General features: G+C 39.0%; 1 protein-coding gene across 12 annotated transcripts in view; it reads left to right on the top strand.

Moving 5' to 3' along the window:
• The window catches only part of Pcdh15 (protocadherin related 15), a 1,295,283-nt gene that overhangs the window by 1,124,528 nt on the left and 152,869 nt on the right, over positions 1-17,886 (top strand). For all 12 annotated transcript variants that reach the window (XR_005871270.1, XM_040732073.1, XM_040732072.1 and 9 more), the window contains 2 exons: positions 11,936-12,241; positions 14,848-15,072. Coding sequence is in view for 11 of the 12 variants with exons in the window: in XM_040732073.1 (XP_040588007.1) it covers positions 11,936-12,241; positions 14,848-15,072 (531 nt within the window). In the remaining variant the exon portion in view is untranslated. The remainder of the gene's footprint in view (positions 1-11,935; positions 12,242-14,847; positions 15,073-17,886) is intronic.

Genomic DNA, 17,886 nt, shown 5'->3' with positions numbered 1-17,886 from the left:
TCTTCCCTTATTCAGGTCAGCTGTTTCTCTGGGTTTCACCAGTCCAGTCTTGACCCCTTTGCTCATCACTCCTTCCTCTCTGTCACTGGGTTCCTGGAGTTCAGTTCAGTGTTTAGCTGTTGGTGTCTGCCTCTGCTTCCATCTGTCACTGGATGGAGGTTCTAGAATGGTATGTAAGATAGTCTTGTTCTTTCTGCTTCTCCAATTGAAATGAGTATACCAGATATAACAGTTGGAAAATAGGACTTCAGCAAATTGTTGGCAAAGGAGTGAATACAGAAATCAAATTCTGAACCACAAATTAGCAATATCCTACATGAGCTAGGGAACATGCCTGAAGATGCTAAATTTTAGGGCTAGCTCCAAGAACACACAATAGGAATTAATACTGAAAATTGATAGTAGAGAGTGGGGCTCTTACTATATAAACCTGATTATGTGGATTGCTGGCCACTGGGACTTGTTTGCAGGAGCCAAAGGCCATAGAGTTTGAAGGCTTGGCAAGGTCTGTAAATGTGGAGCTTCATGGGCCAGTCTAGAGGAAGTGCTAAACAATAGAACACCTATAGAAATGACAGAAGCAAAGGCCAGACTCCTGAGGTCTCAAGTAGGGAAAGGATTCTGCCAGGAGTTGGTCTAGAAACCACACATGATATAGTAAAACAGTGAATCCAGCTGTGTTGACCCCGTTTCTGAGACTTTGAATAAGGCTGAGTTATAAAAGTCATAAACTAGTTTATTTGATAGATGAACTTTCAAGACGGAAAGTCCTTCAGGCTGGGTCAAGTTTGCTGCTCATTGCTTTGGGGGCACATTTACAACGTAAGGGAACACAAACTAGAACAGAAAAGTGTGAGGAAGTTCATAAGAGAGCCAGGAAAGAAATGTGAATATAGATGAAGTTAACGACATGAAAAATGCAGGCAATGGAGCTGCTAACTAGTAAAGAGATTAGTGCTGCGAAGGAGAAGCCACACACATGCACTGAGACAACACCTATAGTGCCTGGAGAGTGAGATCCCTCCCATAGGAAAACCCAGGGTGAAAAATAATTATATATATATATATATATATATATACATATATATATATGCAAAAGAAAAAAAACTTAAAAAAGAAAACTGTCCGAGGAAAGGTTCTTCCCCAGTTAAGCTGCTCATATACTTTGTGGTAGAAGCAGTCCTACATAGGCCAAGGGAGCATGGCTGCATCTCCACCTGGCAGAAATTGTCATTGACTATATCATGGTGCTGATTCCATTGACATGCAGAATGCAGAAGTTCCATAGTCATAGGGGCTGTCACCAAGACGAACTTGTGAGACCAGTCAATAGAAGGCATTAGCAGAACCTTGAAAGGAGATCCTGAGACAGCTATATATGAAGATGGGCTGGTAAGATGTTCCAATGGAAGCAGCAGTGTGTTAGAGAGGGATATCTGCAGAGGAAAGATGCGGGTACTGGGTACAATCGGTCTAAATGTCCAAATAGAGGCTCTATGTGCTGCAGGGGGCAGGGCTGTAGATGGAGCTCTACCTAAGTTTGTTGGCACTCATAGGATGCCCTCATTGTCTCCAAATCTTGAGATGTAGCTACATAATTTACTACTTGTCCTTCTGGCTTTTAGTTCTGCTCCCATCTCATTATTTTTCTTATCTTCCCTTTGGTAATTGGGCATATTACTCTGTAGCATGTTACTCTGTGCCATGACATATTAGAAGGGTGACTTTATGATTTTGCAGGATCCTATAGCTGAGAGTTTGCCTTAAGTCTCAGGAGACTTTGAACTTTAGAGCAGTACTAAGGTTTTAAAATTGTGAGGATTCTTGAAGTTGGACCAGATACATTTTTCTTTTGGAAATGGGCATGACCATACTGAGGCCAGGAACATAATTACTATGGTTTCAATGTAACATATGTGAGCCTTTGTTCTCAGATGACAATGTTGTTTGGTGAAGGAGTCTTAGGGATGTGGTCCTAGCCAACAGAGGGAGGAAACCAGGAATGACCCTGTATGTTATCCTGATTTCTGATTCCTGTGTATGTTCTCTGCCTCTTGGTATACCAGTGGAGCCTCCACCTCAAGGCCCTGAAGCAAGGTACTCTGGCATGTTGTCCCCTCTGAGAGGGTGGCATCCCTTGGAAATGATAAGTCAAAATCAGCCTTCATCCTTCAAGTCAGATGTTTGGCCACAGCAAGAAGGAAGAAAAGTACCCAAAACAGCTTACCTACACTGAAAGAATCATTGATAGTTTTGGAGAATTAGAAGGTTATTTACTTGGAGACTGTTGTCCTTTTTATCCTTCTAGTTTCTTGTTATATTTTACTAACATTGATACAAAAAAATGGAAACCAAAAGGCAGCAATGTAAAATAGAAGGCTCTGTGACAGAGGATAGTACATAGTGCAGAGATTAGGACTTGCTCCTTAAAGAAGTCCATGCTATGCTCATATTTAATAGCAAATAATATTGGATAAAATACAGTTAAGACATATAGTTAAGATATAGAATGATACCGGTATTTAATAAGTAGTGTATTACATTGACAATAAATAGGCAGGAGGTGATTAGTTTAGGAATTAGTTAAGGAAAGAAAGAAATACTTTGTGTCCGAATTTGACAGAAAGTGCAAATTGAAAAGCAGATAACCCCACAGAGTACAATGGTTGTGAAAAAAGTAGTGTTCCTTGAGGACAGCTCCACTTTCTCTGAGTTACACTGATAGTGACATGAGCAAACATTTCAGAAAGTCTTATGACATCAAAATGAGCCCTGAAAGGATGGCTCTTATGTGACATCATTCGTATGTCTCTGTCATATCAGGAAGAAACGGGGGCTGCTAGACAGGAACACAAATGTCTACAGGATCATATAATTCTTGAAAAGTAAACATTGTTACTATATGATGAAACTGTCTTACCTTCCTCATGCATAAACACAGGTGCGTGTATGCATATAAATAGATATGAAGCGTGTCTCTGCTAATGAAATTTCTTGGATGTTTAATTACATATAAGATAATCTAGAAAAGCTCTGCAAGAGAATGATAATAAAAAAGGAGTGGAACAATACTAGGAAGGATATGAAGGATTAAACTACTATATTAACTCTGCACAAAATAATATACTCACTTACGTTCATATTAAACCAGAAATATGTTTTCATAAGGGATTCTTGATGGCAAGCCGAAGAAAGCGATAGACTAGCCACATAGTTACAAATTTGAGGACAATTCATTGTTGATGCCATTTCTAACTTAATTTTCATCTTAAGAAGGAAATATTTTATCTTAACTTTTTCTAACAAATTTAAGACTTACCTACTTCTAAGAAAGCCCTGTGAATACCAAACAATACTTTCCCTTTACTCATGTGTTGGATGACTGAGGTAGGAGCAACATCTGATGCTTAAGGAAGGCATTGTTTGAAGAAAATTTGCATGATAATGAATGGTGTGACATAATAGGAAGAGCTTTTTCACTTCCTGGGGCTATGATGGTTAATCCCAATGTCTGTCTGAATGGCTTGCCTAAGTTTGTGTCATCTATAACTAAGGGTGGAAGAGCCACTGAACAGCTCATAATATGGATGCATTTCTTATGGGCCTGTGATCTGAGCAGAATAAAAGTGGGAAAGTGAGGAAACCAGCCCAAAACCAATATCCTCCTCTCCCTGCTTCCTTGCCCATGGCAGGAATGACTCTGTTGCACATCCTGTGGGAGACTAACATCTTAGAGACAGTGAGACAGATTCCATTGTTTATGTTGGTTATTTCTGTCACAGCAATGAAAAACAGCTAATACAAGGATAACTAAAATTGCTGAAAATATTAATAAGGCATCGATTAAAGAATTGCATAAGTCACTCCATGTTCTCTTTTAATGCCCACTGATTCTGGAAGATAGTACACTTGAGATGAAAACTAATAAGCTTAGGAAATGGGTGGAGTACATTAGACAGAAGGAGTTGGCATAAGATAGCATTGGTATTTTGACAAAATATTTAATACTTAGACCTAGTCCATACCTCTCAAGAATGAGAGCAGAGGTAAGGATTCCAAATATAATTTCTAACTGTGGAATCCATTTTCCTCAAGGAATAGAGTCATATCTACTAAACTCATTGTTAAGTTATGAAATACCAACTGTGATTCTTTTTGTTTGTTTTGTTTTGTTTTTTTCAAGACAGGGTTTCTCTGTATTGTTTTGGAGGCTGTCCTGGAACAGAATGTTGATCTCTATCTGATCATGTATGTGACAAAGCTCCTTCTTCAATGACTTCCCAGCTATGACGGACATTAACTTACTTGGAACTGTGGACTAAAATGGCCCTTTCTCCCTTGAATTGCATTTGTCAGGACATTTTATCACACCACTAGGGAAAGAAACTAGGACATCAAGTAACATAGGGAAAATATATAATTCATTGAAGAAGTCTTGCTAGGGCTTCTGTTTTGTTCCCAACTCTGTTGGAAAAGGCTGGGAGCACGAAGGAAATTAACTTACCATAGAATTGTGGAGAGTCTCTTAGTAAGCCTGGAAATACCACACTGGTAGGGAAAATATGAACTACTGAACAACCCTTTTTGTTAAGCTCTAAAGCATTAATCTCAGACTATCTGCTATCGTGTGATAATTGGCTATGTAAATATTTAAGCACAGGGCTGCATGCCTTCTGCCTGATGCTTTCTTTTTAATTACCTAGGTTAATTTACATTATTTCATTACAAGATCTATAGACTGTGTGGTGGCATCTTAAAATGACGTGCTTAACTTGGCATCTTCATATATCCAGTTCCACAGAGATTATTTTCTCTCACTTGCCTGCCTGTTTTATTTTTTTCTATACTCCAACTTCAACTTCTTATTTCCCTTACCGTCTCTCCAAGTAGCCCACAGGTTCTTTTCTATAATACTGTCTCTAGCTGGAACCACCATGTACTAGATAGTGAGCTGCAGTTTTCACACCTAATGTGTAGTCGCACAGTGCTTAGACATAGCAACAAAAATGAGTTTTGCTAAGTGCGGGAAGGATTGGAAAGCTGGGCAGAAAGACAGAGAACTATTGAAAGGTTAGGATGGGAGAGAGAGACGTCTCTCAAGGAAGTTATAAGATCCAGATGCATTTCAAGACAAATGAGACAAGTAGATGGAACGATGGCTTCTTGACTGTTCTTATCTCTCCCTCTGAGGTTAGTTTCTCCACATTATAGCATCAGCTTCAGGTGGGTGATTTGTCTTAACCAACGAAGTGATAGTGGAAGTGTCCCCTTCCAAGCAGAAACAGGGAGTGTCAGGGACAGATTACCTCCTTTTTTCCCCCTCTGTCACCAGAGTGGCTTGTGTCAATGGGTCTGTTCCAGCTCTCTCCTGTATGAAGTAAAGTAAGGATGGAGTACAAGTGGAGGGAACTATGATGGCACAGCATTTATGGGAGAGGGAAACCACAGAGACCACAGAGACTTGAAAGCTGACAGCACATTAAAAGCATAAATGAAATGGAGATTGTGTCACAGGGTTAGTTGTGGATATAAATGCATAAAGACAGAGGAGGAGGAGAGCACAGAGATTCTTGAATGCTATTATAAAACCCACCTTATTGTGTAGCTAGGAGTAACTGCTTTGGATGTTGAGGGAGTCAGAAAAACATTCAAGAAAGCCACCTATGACTTAGTAAGACGTTCTTAATTAAACATTTATTCAACAAATATTTGTTGGGCATACATGAAGGATATGAATAGGAAGTCAAGGGTAAAGAAGGCATACTTGTTTCCCAGGCTGTTTGAAGTATAGTGTAGGAGACAGGCAGGTAAATAGGCAATTATAACATGTGAGAAAGCCAACTAAATACAAGGTGACAGGGGTCCTGAGTGAATGGAAAGCTATTTGAAATTGGTGGAGTCAATTGGAGGAATGCAAGCCAGGAAAACATCTAAACTCTTTACAACAGCTTAATTGTGGTTTTTCCATGATAGAATAGAAAGAACACAGGAACACTAAAAAAGCCATAGCTTTGTAGAAAAATATGGGCAGCTGCCAAACCTTTTATGTGTAGAAATACTATTTACTGATTCCTGTGGGCAGAATTTATCTTTTCAAATGTGCTAGGACAGCCTGCAGTAGTTATGAGTAAAGGCATGCTTAGTGTGAGATAACTCTTACACCCTTTAATGTATCACCGCAGTGATTTTTAAGACAAGGTCATAAACACTTGCACAGAGACACATGCATTTTTTCTCAAGCCATGGTGAAACGATTTTAAAATGAAAATGAGCATCTTGAGATGCTTTTTCCCAGGGCAGACTCAGCAGACATTTCCGTATGACAATATCTGTGACTTCTTCATTATAATTTTCTCTATTATGTGTCTAATCTAATATCTAAATTTGTATATTGAAAAAAGATCTCTGTATCAGGTTTGGAGATGGCTCAGGGTAAAAGCATTTGCTAAAAAAGAGATGATATTCTGAGTTTATCCACACATACATGCATACACACATGTCCCTGTACAATATATATACAGGTACTCAATGTATTAATTCATTTATATTACTGTGATAAAATACCACAACTAAAAGTGACTCATAGAACATAGAAAAAGGAGTTAGTTCATTTGCCTAACAACTCCAGGGTGAGAGTCCATATTAGTGGGGGAGGCATGGCCACAGGTGACCAAAGCAGAAAACTGACATATCATAGCTTCAGCTACACAAAGAAATGAACTGAGGGATATGAGGCTATAAATGCTCTAATCCTGCCCTGAGTGGTGTATTCCCTACAGCAAGACTCCCCCTTCTAAAAATTGTATAACTTCCCAAACACCTCTACCACAGGGAACCCAGTGTTCAAAAATACATGAACTTATGGCGGTGTTTCTAATTCATACAAACACACACACACACACACCCATATTCATACACATATACGCAAATACATTAATGCATGTGTACTTACACATGCATTTATGTATAACCAGGTGTATGTACACACATGTACCCATCACATATGCAAGAACACATGCATGTGAATCCATGTATACATATACACCCATGCATACATATACACACATGTTCACACACATGTGCACATGCATACACATGCCCACACAGTACATAAACCCATATACATGTTCAGACATACATGTATTCTCCAATAGTAATACACACATACATATAAACCTACATACAAGCATGCACATAGACATACACTTTCACACTCTAAAACACATGTATCCTCACACATGCACACAGATATGCAAATGCATACACATACACTCACATTCTAGGTGCTACAGTACATTTACAAACACACAAGAAAGCTTTGATCTTCATTAATCTTCTTTATAATAACTAAAAATCTATTTCTATTACTTGCATCAGATAAAATGTTCTTGTCAATATCACTTGTTACACTAAAATTGCTACACTTTATATATGAGTTCTTTAGCAGATCAACATTGAAATTCCCAGATAATCTTCAAAATATCAGAGTTAATAGAGCCAAAGGAAAATAGAATACAGACATACGCTGATAAAAAGTGGCCTGGCTGAATACATTTCAGGACACAGTGTATCTATTGAAATTGCCTTATAAAAGAGATCAGAAAATGCAGTAACAATATTCATGGACAATATTTTGTTGAGATCAATACCAGTTGACTAATATTAATTTACAGATGAGGGGGACAGGGAAGGGTTCGGTCAAGGCCATTTAATCAGTATGGAAAAACTGTTTAAAACTGGAAAACCAAACCTTTATGAGACCTACAGCCTGAGATCTCAGGGTTCAAGTCAGGAAGCTGTTTACTCTGGCTGTGGCTTGGGAAATTTTGAACTCATAGGTTGCTTGCTCTTGCCTACTAAGTCTGCCGTTTTTATTCAGCAGTAGTAATTAGGTACCTGTACAGAGAGAGGAAAAATTTACCCACACTTTGTGTCATTAAATTGTTTTCTTTCCTCTTAAACAAATTATCACAACTCTTTAGGAAGGTCAGCATCTATAGAGAAGTACACCAGCAACTGCTTCATAAAACTTAAAGTTTCCAGATAATAATCCTCAAAAGGCATCTTTACTAATGATGACATTAAAGATGCACTTGTCAGTGTTCAGATGATCTCCTGCTCAGGAAAACCTACAACTCCTCTCAAAGTGAGAAGAGAGGCCATAGCCTCTGAAACTGCAGCAGAGAACTTAGCAAAACAGGAGCAAAGCTCACTCTCACCCCCACACTGGTATAATGAGGTGCTGTATGGTAGTTCACACCTTCGTGGTAGCTGGGATAGCCCCCTGTGTAGCATCAATCTGATATCTGTTGGAAAATTTTGTCACTGTAAACAAATAAATTTCCTCTAAATAATTTGATTGTGAGGTTAAATACATTTTTAACTTGGAATCGATCACTGACATATTACATAGGAGACCTACCTCCCAGATGTTTCCAGCAGCGGGCTGCACATACATCTAGCCTTCTTTTAGAGTTTTATCTCAGTCTGTTTTGCCCATGGAAATCCTTGGCTTGCCAGCTCACACCTGTATTTCTAGAACTCAGGAAACAGAGGCATGTTGGCTCCCACTTAAGCTGAGTTCTTGGGCAGCCTGCATTACAGAAGAAGAGACTGTCTCAAAAAACAAAAACAAAACAAAAAAGCAGGAATATTTAAGATTTCTTGATGGGGGAAGTCCTGTGTATATGTCAATAAAGCACTGTTGGCCAATAGGGAACTAAGATAGGTGGGACTAGGAGTCAAGGAGGACTCTGGGTAGGAGAAACACAGAGAGTCAAGATGTAACACCATGGGGTAGGAAGCCCGGAAACCTCTCTGGTAAGAGAAATACTTTGATTAACAATTATGGGGTAATTACTTAAGTCATAGCTAGCTAGTAAGAAACAAGCAAGGCCAACAGCTTCATAATTAATATAGCCTCCTGTGTGTTTATTTGGGACTGATGCGGCTCTAGAACCAGGCTGGTGGGAAGGCTTCTCACAAGGAAAAGATTTCCCTTTACAATTTCTACAAGTTTGGCAAGGAGGGAATGAATTGAATGCTCAGGAACTACAATTCCTAGCTTTGTTGACATATTACATGAAAAAGAATCCATGTGCAGTTATTCAAAAAGATATAGTGTTTAGCAGGTGATTTTTCACTGCCTCTGGCCTCTCTCTTAAATAACTGGTTTTCTTTTACGTATGCCCTAATTTTGATTTTAGTCATTTAAATGTGCTGTTTGTCTTTCTAGCGCATATCTAAACATTTCTCCAATGAGAACTTTGTTTTGATTTTTGAAGTGTTTATTTGATTATAGACCTTCAACCAATCTCCCAGCCATAGGCATGCCCAGAAAACTCACTACAAATCAGGTCACAGTAAGGCAGAGATTTTAGAATGAGTATACTGTGGCCCGATGATTATAAAGTTGCAGCCATTACTGTTTATTGCTTTGATGGAGTACAAGTAGAGAAGTGCGATTTTTCTTATTAACAATTTTAATTAACTTTTAATTGATCTGTAAGAAGATGAATGGCTCCATTATAGCATTGTGCAGTGAGCTGCTTGAGTAGAGATATTAAGCATCCATGCAAAGTTCTTGACAGTACTATTGATAGTAGGAAGTCTGCAGATAGCTCTCTTGTCTCATACTGACTTCCTCATATGTAACAGTAAAGTAACTGAATCTGCCCCCAGTGCCTGAGTCACAACCTCATTCATCTTGCTCAGTGACTGGAGACAGGGAAGGAAGGAAGGAAACTGCTTTCATGCATATTCTCCCCTTTTGTCACCATTAGCTGCGTGTTTGAGCAACTTTAACATTGTTAGGGTTAATTGCTGCAGAATATACAGTCAAATACACATTCTTTCACCGTGGCTAGCCATGCAGGAAGCTCGGTATTACTAGATGAGACAAAGGTTCTGGTGTCTGTGTAGGTACTTGACATAATCACTACACTTTGACTACTTCCAATAGATTTTAAAGAAGTTAGAGAATGCATTGAAGAGAGTGTGTCAGCTAACGTTTGTTAATAGGCAGATTAAAAGTAAACAACTTCAAAACATATATATGTAATGTAGGATTAAAGTAAAGGTTCTTGAGAGGGTGATAATTTAGCCCTGTTTGTCAAAGTAAGCCTAGAATACCTACACAAGCTTTTAAAGAGGGTCGGAGGGGTGAGGTGGAAGGAGGAGAAGTGATTGAAAACTTGCAAGAAAGACAGGGTAAATGCTAGGACACTTACAGGTGCAGAAAGTGATGGAGCAGGAGGCTGGCAGCTGTCTTCACATTTCTACTTTCACAGGGGTCAGAATCTCAGACTCACTGCTTACACAGCCCAAGTCTGTCAGTAGTTTCCCCCAAAGTATCTGGGACAGAGCAGAGATGGGGCATACCTAGCTTTTGGGATCATGGCCCTACACTGATCTTCTTATCTTCAGAGATTTACATAATGAACATTTGTTTCATGGGGGCTTATAAGTGTATGGTTATCTGTTATTTTGGCAATGGGATAGATACTAGTACAGGCAGTTCCTGTGTGAGAATGGTTGACATAGTAGCTTTGGGCTTCATAATAGTACAGAAGCAACATAACTTAAAATTTGAAACTTCTTTATCATGGTGGCGTTCATTATGCAATGATAGTGTCTAGAGATGTTGGGCAGCGGCAGGGAGCTTCAGTCAGCAAACCTCACAAGAAGAAATAGAGCTGCACAGTGTAGTGGGTTCCTAACCTGTGGGGCTCAGCACATTAATGCATTCAATGTGTTTTGACTCACAATAGTTTTAACTTAAATGGGTTTGTAAGGGTATAGTCTAGTAAGTCAGGTTACATCTGCCTGGATATATACATATATATTTGAATACTGAAAATGAGAACAAAATGAAGTCCTGTCCCCTTCCTTTCTTTAGTGGTAGTTTGAAACATAAGTATACAGTGTTTCACAGCTTCTTAAATAGGTTCAAGAGTTTATGAAAAACAATAGTAGAATCATTTGATTTAAAATGTAGAATATCTGGTGGCATGTGTTTGTAAGTTATAACAAACTAGCTCAATTTTAAATAGCAGTACTCATGTCACCATTCTGTAAAGAAATATAGTCACTCAAAGCTTTTTCATTTTTGGTGCAAAATAACTCTATGTCTGAAATTTTCAGCAATTATAGATTCAGGTATCACCAATAATTCTCAGCTATTATGTGAGGTTCATAAACTAATATTAAACAGTAGCCTTTTCTAATTTGACAATTACTGTACTTTTATTGCACTTCAGTTTGGGAATGTGTTTAATTTCAAACCTCAGTTCCTTATACTCACAGAACATTCATTAACTTCATTAGCATTTATTAAATAGTTTTGCATATGAGATATTGTGCTACATTCTAGGACCCCCCAAGGTATTTAATTCTTGTGTAACTTTACATGAGATGATTAATTTCCTTAAGCCATATGGTCCCATTTGCAAAATGGGGTCAATGATATTTGCTCATTAAAATCATCACAAGTATTAAATGAGGTAAATATGCATCATGCCCAAACATATATAAATATGAAAATGATTATATGAATTTCTTAAACAAAAACAACCATCAAATCTTAAACTGTTAGTAAATTATCTTAAATTGACTCAAACTAAGTTCTGTTTTTGACATTCAAAATCTACCCTAGCAATAAATTTATATGAAACATTCAATTTTTATAATATTCATTTCTCTGACATAATATATTACTGTTTCTAATGATATCAGCTTATGTTCATTTACACTGAGTATTTAATTAAATCATAGCTTATTTCTTTTCTTCATTTTGACTGCAAATTGTACCTTTATTATCTTTCTAAATTTTCCCTTTTGAGGAAAAAATAATATTTGGTGGTTAGAAAACATGGCACAGTTTCTCAGCAGTGAGACTGAAGCTGTTGTACTAAGCCCTTTGTTTTCTTCCATTTAGGCAACAGATCCAGATGCTGGGATAAATGGCCAAGTACACTACAGCCTAGGGAACTTCAACAACCTCTTCCGCATCACCTCCAATGGGAGCATTTACACAGCTGTGAAGCTGAACAGGGAAGTCAGGGACCACTATGAGCTGGTTGTTGTGGCAACAGATGGAGCAGTACACCCTCGGCATTCAACTCTGACACTGTACATCAAGGTGTTAGACATTGATGATAACAGTCCTGTTTTTACCAATTCAACATACACAGTCGTTGTGGAAGAGAATCTGCGAGCTGGGACCACCTTCCTTCAAATAGAGGTGTGTGGACAAGCATTAATTCCAGGAAATCTATATCATAAGATTATCTGGGAGGATAAGCCATTGGAGTTTAGCTACACACACATGATGAGCTCAGAATAACTTAGATTCAGATAGGTCATGGGTAAATCTCATTATGTCTCAAAAATTGCTTATTGTGTTTTAGGTGAAAACCTTCCTCTGGAAGAACCTGCAAAATTAAAAGCAGAAAGTTTGCAATCATGAGAAATGTAATACATTTTATGTGTTTTGGCATGTATAAAAGTAATGCTAGATGGTTTTGTCACATTGAGAACACAAATAAAACACTGATTTTCCCAGAAAAAAAATCGACATTAAATTTTAAAATTGTCTTCACATCTACCAGAGGAGTCACACAAATATCAAATAGACATTAGTATACACACTTGCATGAACACACATATGCATGTGTTTGGGTAGCATGTATATATTCACATATATGTGTATGCTTGTGAACTAATATACCTTTCCCCATATACTTTATACACACATAATAAAATACTGCTCATTCTGTAGTAATTTTTTCACTCACTTCTACAACATTTTCAAATTTCTAGCCCTTCTTAACTGACTCTCATATACAAACCTCTTTGCTCAACTGTAAAAGAATTTTAAGACTCAGGTTAACCCATAAATCTCTTTTTATGTACTAGTCCATTTAATTCCGACACAGGGAGTCTGTGAACCATATAATGACAAAGAAAACAATCCTCAGTCTGTTTATTCTTCATCTGCAAAGCACAGCTTGAAGTTTTCTATCAGGGCTGTCTTGACATACCTGAGAAAATCCTTAGGTTACAGACATTAATAAATCAAATAACAACATGTTCCAACGAGGAGAGAATCTTTTGTTCATTTGTTCACCCATCCATCTCTTCAACTATCATGGATCATAAGTGTCCAACTATATGCTCTGTCTATATACTATATCTTCTGTTATACTTTTAGTAATTATTTTTGACATTATAATTATCATTTCCCCTTCCCTTTCCTCCTTCTCGACATCCTCAAGACTCTCCCCCGGCTCCCTTTCAAATCCATGTCCTTTTTTATTTTTGTTGTTACATACATATATGCTACGTACATGCATATGTATGTGTGTATATATGGCTTTGGTGATGAAGTGATCATGAGGGACTCACAGCCTCTGTGGAATTCCCAGCCACCTTTAGACAACTCTCAACCTTGGTAGTCAGAAGCAAGATCCTAGGAATCTGAGCTACATCTTCTGTTCAGCCTTGGATGGTTCTTTTTGCTAGAAAAAGTGACTTTGCAACTTTGGACTGAGAAACAAGAGGGTTAGCAGATAAAGAAAGAAACAGAAAGGGTTATTCAAGACCATGTAAAAATAAAACATTCAAAACATCAAGGGAGATGCTGATTGATCTTCAAAGTTCTAAGGAACAAGAAGGCATTGTGTTCTGTCACAATATTCAGAGGATTAGATTGCTGTCATTTGAATCTTGAATGTCCCTCAAGGCTCCTATACTCATGGCTTGAGTGGAATTATTAGAGGTTGGGACATAGTTAGCATATCCTTGAAGAAGATATTTAGTCTCCAACCCCTTTGTGTTTCTCTCCATTTCCTGGGTTTTGTGACACAGACAAGGCTTCTCTGGTCCTTGTTTACTTCCATGATGTCCTGTTCTCCCATATGTCCACACAGGGCTCTGTGATCAGGGACTGATACCCTACTTTATAAGTGGCTTAATAAAGAAATTTTGTTACAATACCAGAAAGGTGACTAACAGTGTTGGTCAGAGATAGAGAGGAAACAGGAGAATTTGCAACAGAAAGATGAGTTGAAATTTGATTGGTTCCCTCTACTGTGATGTCATCAACCGGTAAGAGGAGAACATGACTGGCATGTAGGCGATATGTGCTTCAATGAGTACTCACTCAACAGGCCCAGGGTTCTGCATTCCTACTCTTGCAGTTGTCTTCCCTCTACCAAGATACTTTTCCCAACCTGTTCCACTGAATGAAATGGACACTTTTACCTACATACGTACATACACACATGTACCACCACCACCACCAGCAACAACTTTTCATCTGGGTTCCAGTTCAGAACACCTTTAGATAAAACATCTTTCCCTTTCTATTTGGTTATTTATGCTTTTCATTCCCTTAAGTATGTGATATAAAGAGAAAGATTTACACATCAATTCATTTTGATTCTCTTTATTTCACCTTCTGCATAATGAGTGCCAAGCAGACAGTAGTAAAAGGCAGGGAAGTACAAGAGAGTGGCCTTTGCGAATGCATTACCCCATCCTTTCTAGGCATCCTTCCTAGGCATCCTTCCGAGAAGGAACTGGTTCTATATTTACTTATAATACTTTAGAACCTGTTTAGAACCACTCCACAGACATCTTCAATTCTAAAGCACGTCATGTTCATTATCTTTGGTTTGCCCTTTCTCCTTCTCTCCATTTCCCATTTCCCAATAAATGACAGTTCCATGGCTTTTTTTCTTATCATGAAACCCACACTATCCAGGGCACTAATGCATTCCCATCAACCCTCACTCCTCTTGTGGGAAACCCTCTGATGTAATCATTCTTCTCTCTAACTCATCACAGGCCAAGGATGTTGATCTTGGAGCAAATGTGTCATATCGGATCAGAAGCCCAGAAGTGAAGCACCTGTTTGCCCTTCATCCATTCACTGGAGAACTGTCCCTTTTGAGGAGTTTGGATTATGAGGCCTTTCCCGACCAGGAAGCAAGCATCACATTCTTGGTGGAGGCCTTTGATATCTATGGGACGATGCCACCTGGTATAGCGACAGTCACAGTAATTGTGAAGGTAAGGAACCAGGAATGACCATCCTCCTCTCTGTTTCTTCAACTCACAGTATAATTTTGGGAGAAAATGTCATAGGAAATCAGTGGTATAGACTAACAATAAGGATTTATAAATATGAAGTACTTATGAAGACTTGCAAAATAACCCTACAAGACGAATTTTAAAGAAGCGGCGTTATATCAATCTTTGAAGACTGGCTGTGAGTCTGCTCTATGTGGCGACTGGTCAGATCAGAACTTCATTTTGAGAGAGTTTGGACCACAGTCTATTGCAAGTGGATATAACATATTACAAACTTTTCAGGAGAGAGAGTGTGTAAGTGATGAAGTGTTCTTCTTCATGAAGCTTAGTTTGTAATGTCAAGACTCAGGTAAGTTTAATGTTTAAATCTGGATCAACCTCCAATTTCTCTGACAGTGGAGACTTAGCTTATCTCTCTGGTGGTTAAGAATTTGTCATGACTGCTAGGTATGGTGGTCAGCACCACTATGGTCCTAGCAAATAGAAGGCAAAGTGAAGGTCCCCACAAAAATAATACCAACCTGGTCTGTGTTGTGAGTTCCAGCGTGTGTACACACACTTCCATGGGCTTAAAGAAAAAGTCACAGCTGGGTAGTGGTGGTACATGCCTTTAATCCCAGCACTTGGGAGGCAGAGGCAGGCCTGGTCTACAGCACCAGTGCCAGGGCAGTTTCCAAAGCTACACAGAGAACCCTGTCTAGAAAAAAAAGGTCACAACGGGAAAGTACATAAAAAAACACTGAGTGACAGTGAGCAAAATGGATCAAGGACATCAAAACAGCACCTGAAACAGATGCCAAATGGCCTGATTTTCTTTCCTGAATGGGGTGGTAGGCCTGAGTCCTTCAGCATTCAAGAGGGAAATAGTCCAGTTGTTATGTGACAATGGAGGACACCTTGTCAATTGATGGTGTTCTCCTGTTCTTCCCAGATTGAAACATAGCTAATCAAACACCACAGTCTTCTCCCTCAGGAGTGCTGGTAGAGATGACCATAGATACCCATGAGTGGAGCTTACTGCGCTGGCTTTGGGGTAGACATGTGATCATGTAGAGGGGTCAGAAGAAGCCGAATTGGGACTAAATATGTCACATTGACAGAAACACCATCTGCCTTGATTACATTCATGGAAGAAGTCAGTAGAAACAAACTAGGTCCAAATACTACATTGAAAAGAAAAAGAGAATGAAAATAGGTATCTAATTAATCACCCGGTTCCCTATCTAGACTCAAGCCTCCTAGGTAATTCTTCTTTGTCCCAGGATACTCTTTATTGTAACACAAGATTCCAAGGCCTCACAGCAGCAGCTGAGGGATCCATTCACTGTGGTTCATTCCTCCCTCAGCATTTAGAGGATATTGGACTAATTCTGTGCCTTGGTACTTCGCTTTCTTCGAGAGGTCAAATACTCCAACAGATGAATCTGCCTGACCCACATCACTTCTTATTTATTATACACGTGAAACAAAACCTCTCCAATGTTTAATTGTATGCATGTTCTACATCATCTTTTAATTCTTTTGTAACTTGTATAGGCATAATAAAATTTCAGTCACTATTTCTTTTATTTTATTTAAGTTAGAAAAAAAGCTTGTTTCACATGTCAATCCCAGCTCCCTTTCCCTCCCCTCCTCCCCAACCCTCCCCACCAGGTTCTGCAGTCTCCCACCCAATCTCCACTATGATCTCTAGGGAGGATGAGGCTCTCTATTTCATCCAGGGCAGGGACTAGGACCTCCCACAAGAGTCCCGGCTGAGAGAGCATCCCATATTGTGGCATGGCACTCAAAGTCTATTTGTACATCAGGGATAAATACTACCCAAGGCCCCATAGATTACCTAGGCCTCCTCACTGACACTCACATTCAGGGGGTCTGGGTCAGTCCAATGCTTTCCACAGCTGGTAGAGTCCAAGAGCTCCCCCTTTTTCAGGTCGGCTGTTTCTGTGGGTTAAACCAGGCCACTCTTAACTCCTTTGGCCATCAGTTTTCCCTTTCTGACACTGGATTCCAGGAGTTCAGTTCAGTGTTTGTCTGTGGGTATCTGCCTCTGCTTTTATCCGTCACTGGATGACGGTTGTTTCCCAGACTCTCTGGCAGTGTGCTTGTAGGCTGGCACTCCCCTGATTCATGTCTAAAATCCATAAATGAGTGAGTATATACCATGTTTCTCTTTTTGTGACTGAGTTACCTCACTCAGTATGGTTTCTTCTAGTGCCATTCATTTGCCTGCAAATTTCAAGATTCCATTTTTTTTTCTGTTGAATAGTACTCCATTGTGTAAATGTACCACATTTTCTCTATCCACTCTTCAGTTGAAGAGCATCTAGTTTGCTTCCAGGTTCTGCCTATTACAAATAATGTTGCTATGAACATAGTAGAACAGACACCCTTGTTGTATGAATGTGCATCTTTTGGGTATATGCCTGAGTAGAATTGCTGGGTTTGGTGGTAAACTGATTCCCATTTTTAGGAATCTCCATACTGATTTCCAAAGTAGCTGTACAAGTCGGCACTCCCACCAGCAGTGGAGAAGTGTTCCCCTTTCTCTACATCCTCTCCAGCATAAACTGTCCTTGGAGTTTTTGATTTTAGTCATTCTGATAGCAGTGAGATAGTATCTCAGAGTTGTTTTGATTTGCATTTCCTGGATGGCTAGGGATGTTGAGCACTTTCTTATGTGTCTCTCAGCCATTTTAGACTCCTCTACTGAGAATTCTCTATTTAGTTCTGTACCCCACTTTTTTATTGGATCCTTTGGTGTTTTGGAGACTTGCTTCTTGAGTTCTTTGT

The sequence above is a fragment of the Mesocricetus auratus genome, unplaced genomic scaffold, assembly GCF_017639785.1.
Source record: "Mesocricetus auratus isolate SY011 unplaced genomic scaffold, BCM_Maur_2.0 Super-Scaffold_100027, whole genome shotgun sequence".
Classification (NCBI taxonomy): domain Eukaryota; kingdom Metazoa; phylum Chordata; class Mammalia; order Rodentia; family Cricetidae; genus Mesocricetus; species Mesocricetus auratus.
The sequence above is the reverse complement of the archived record's forward strand: the minus strand, read 5'-3'. Positions and strand labels throughout refer to the sequence as shown.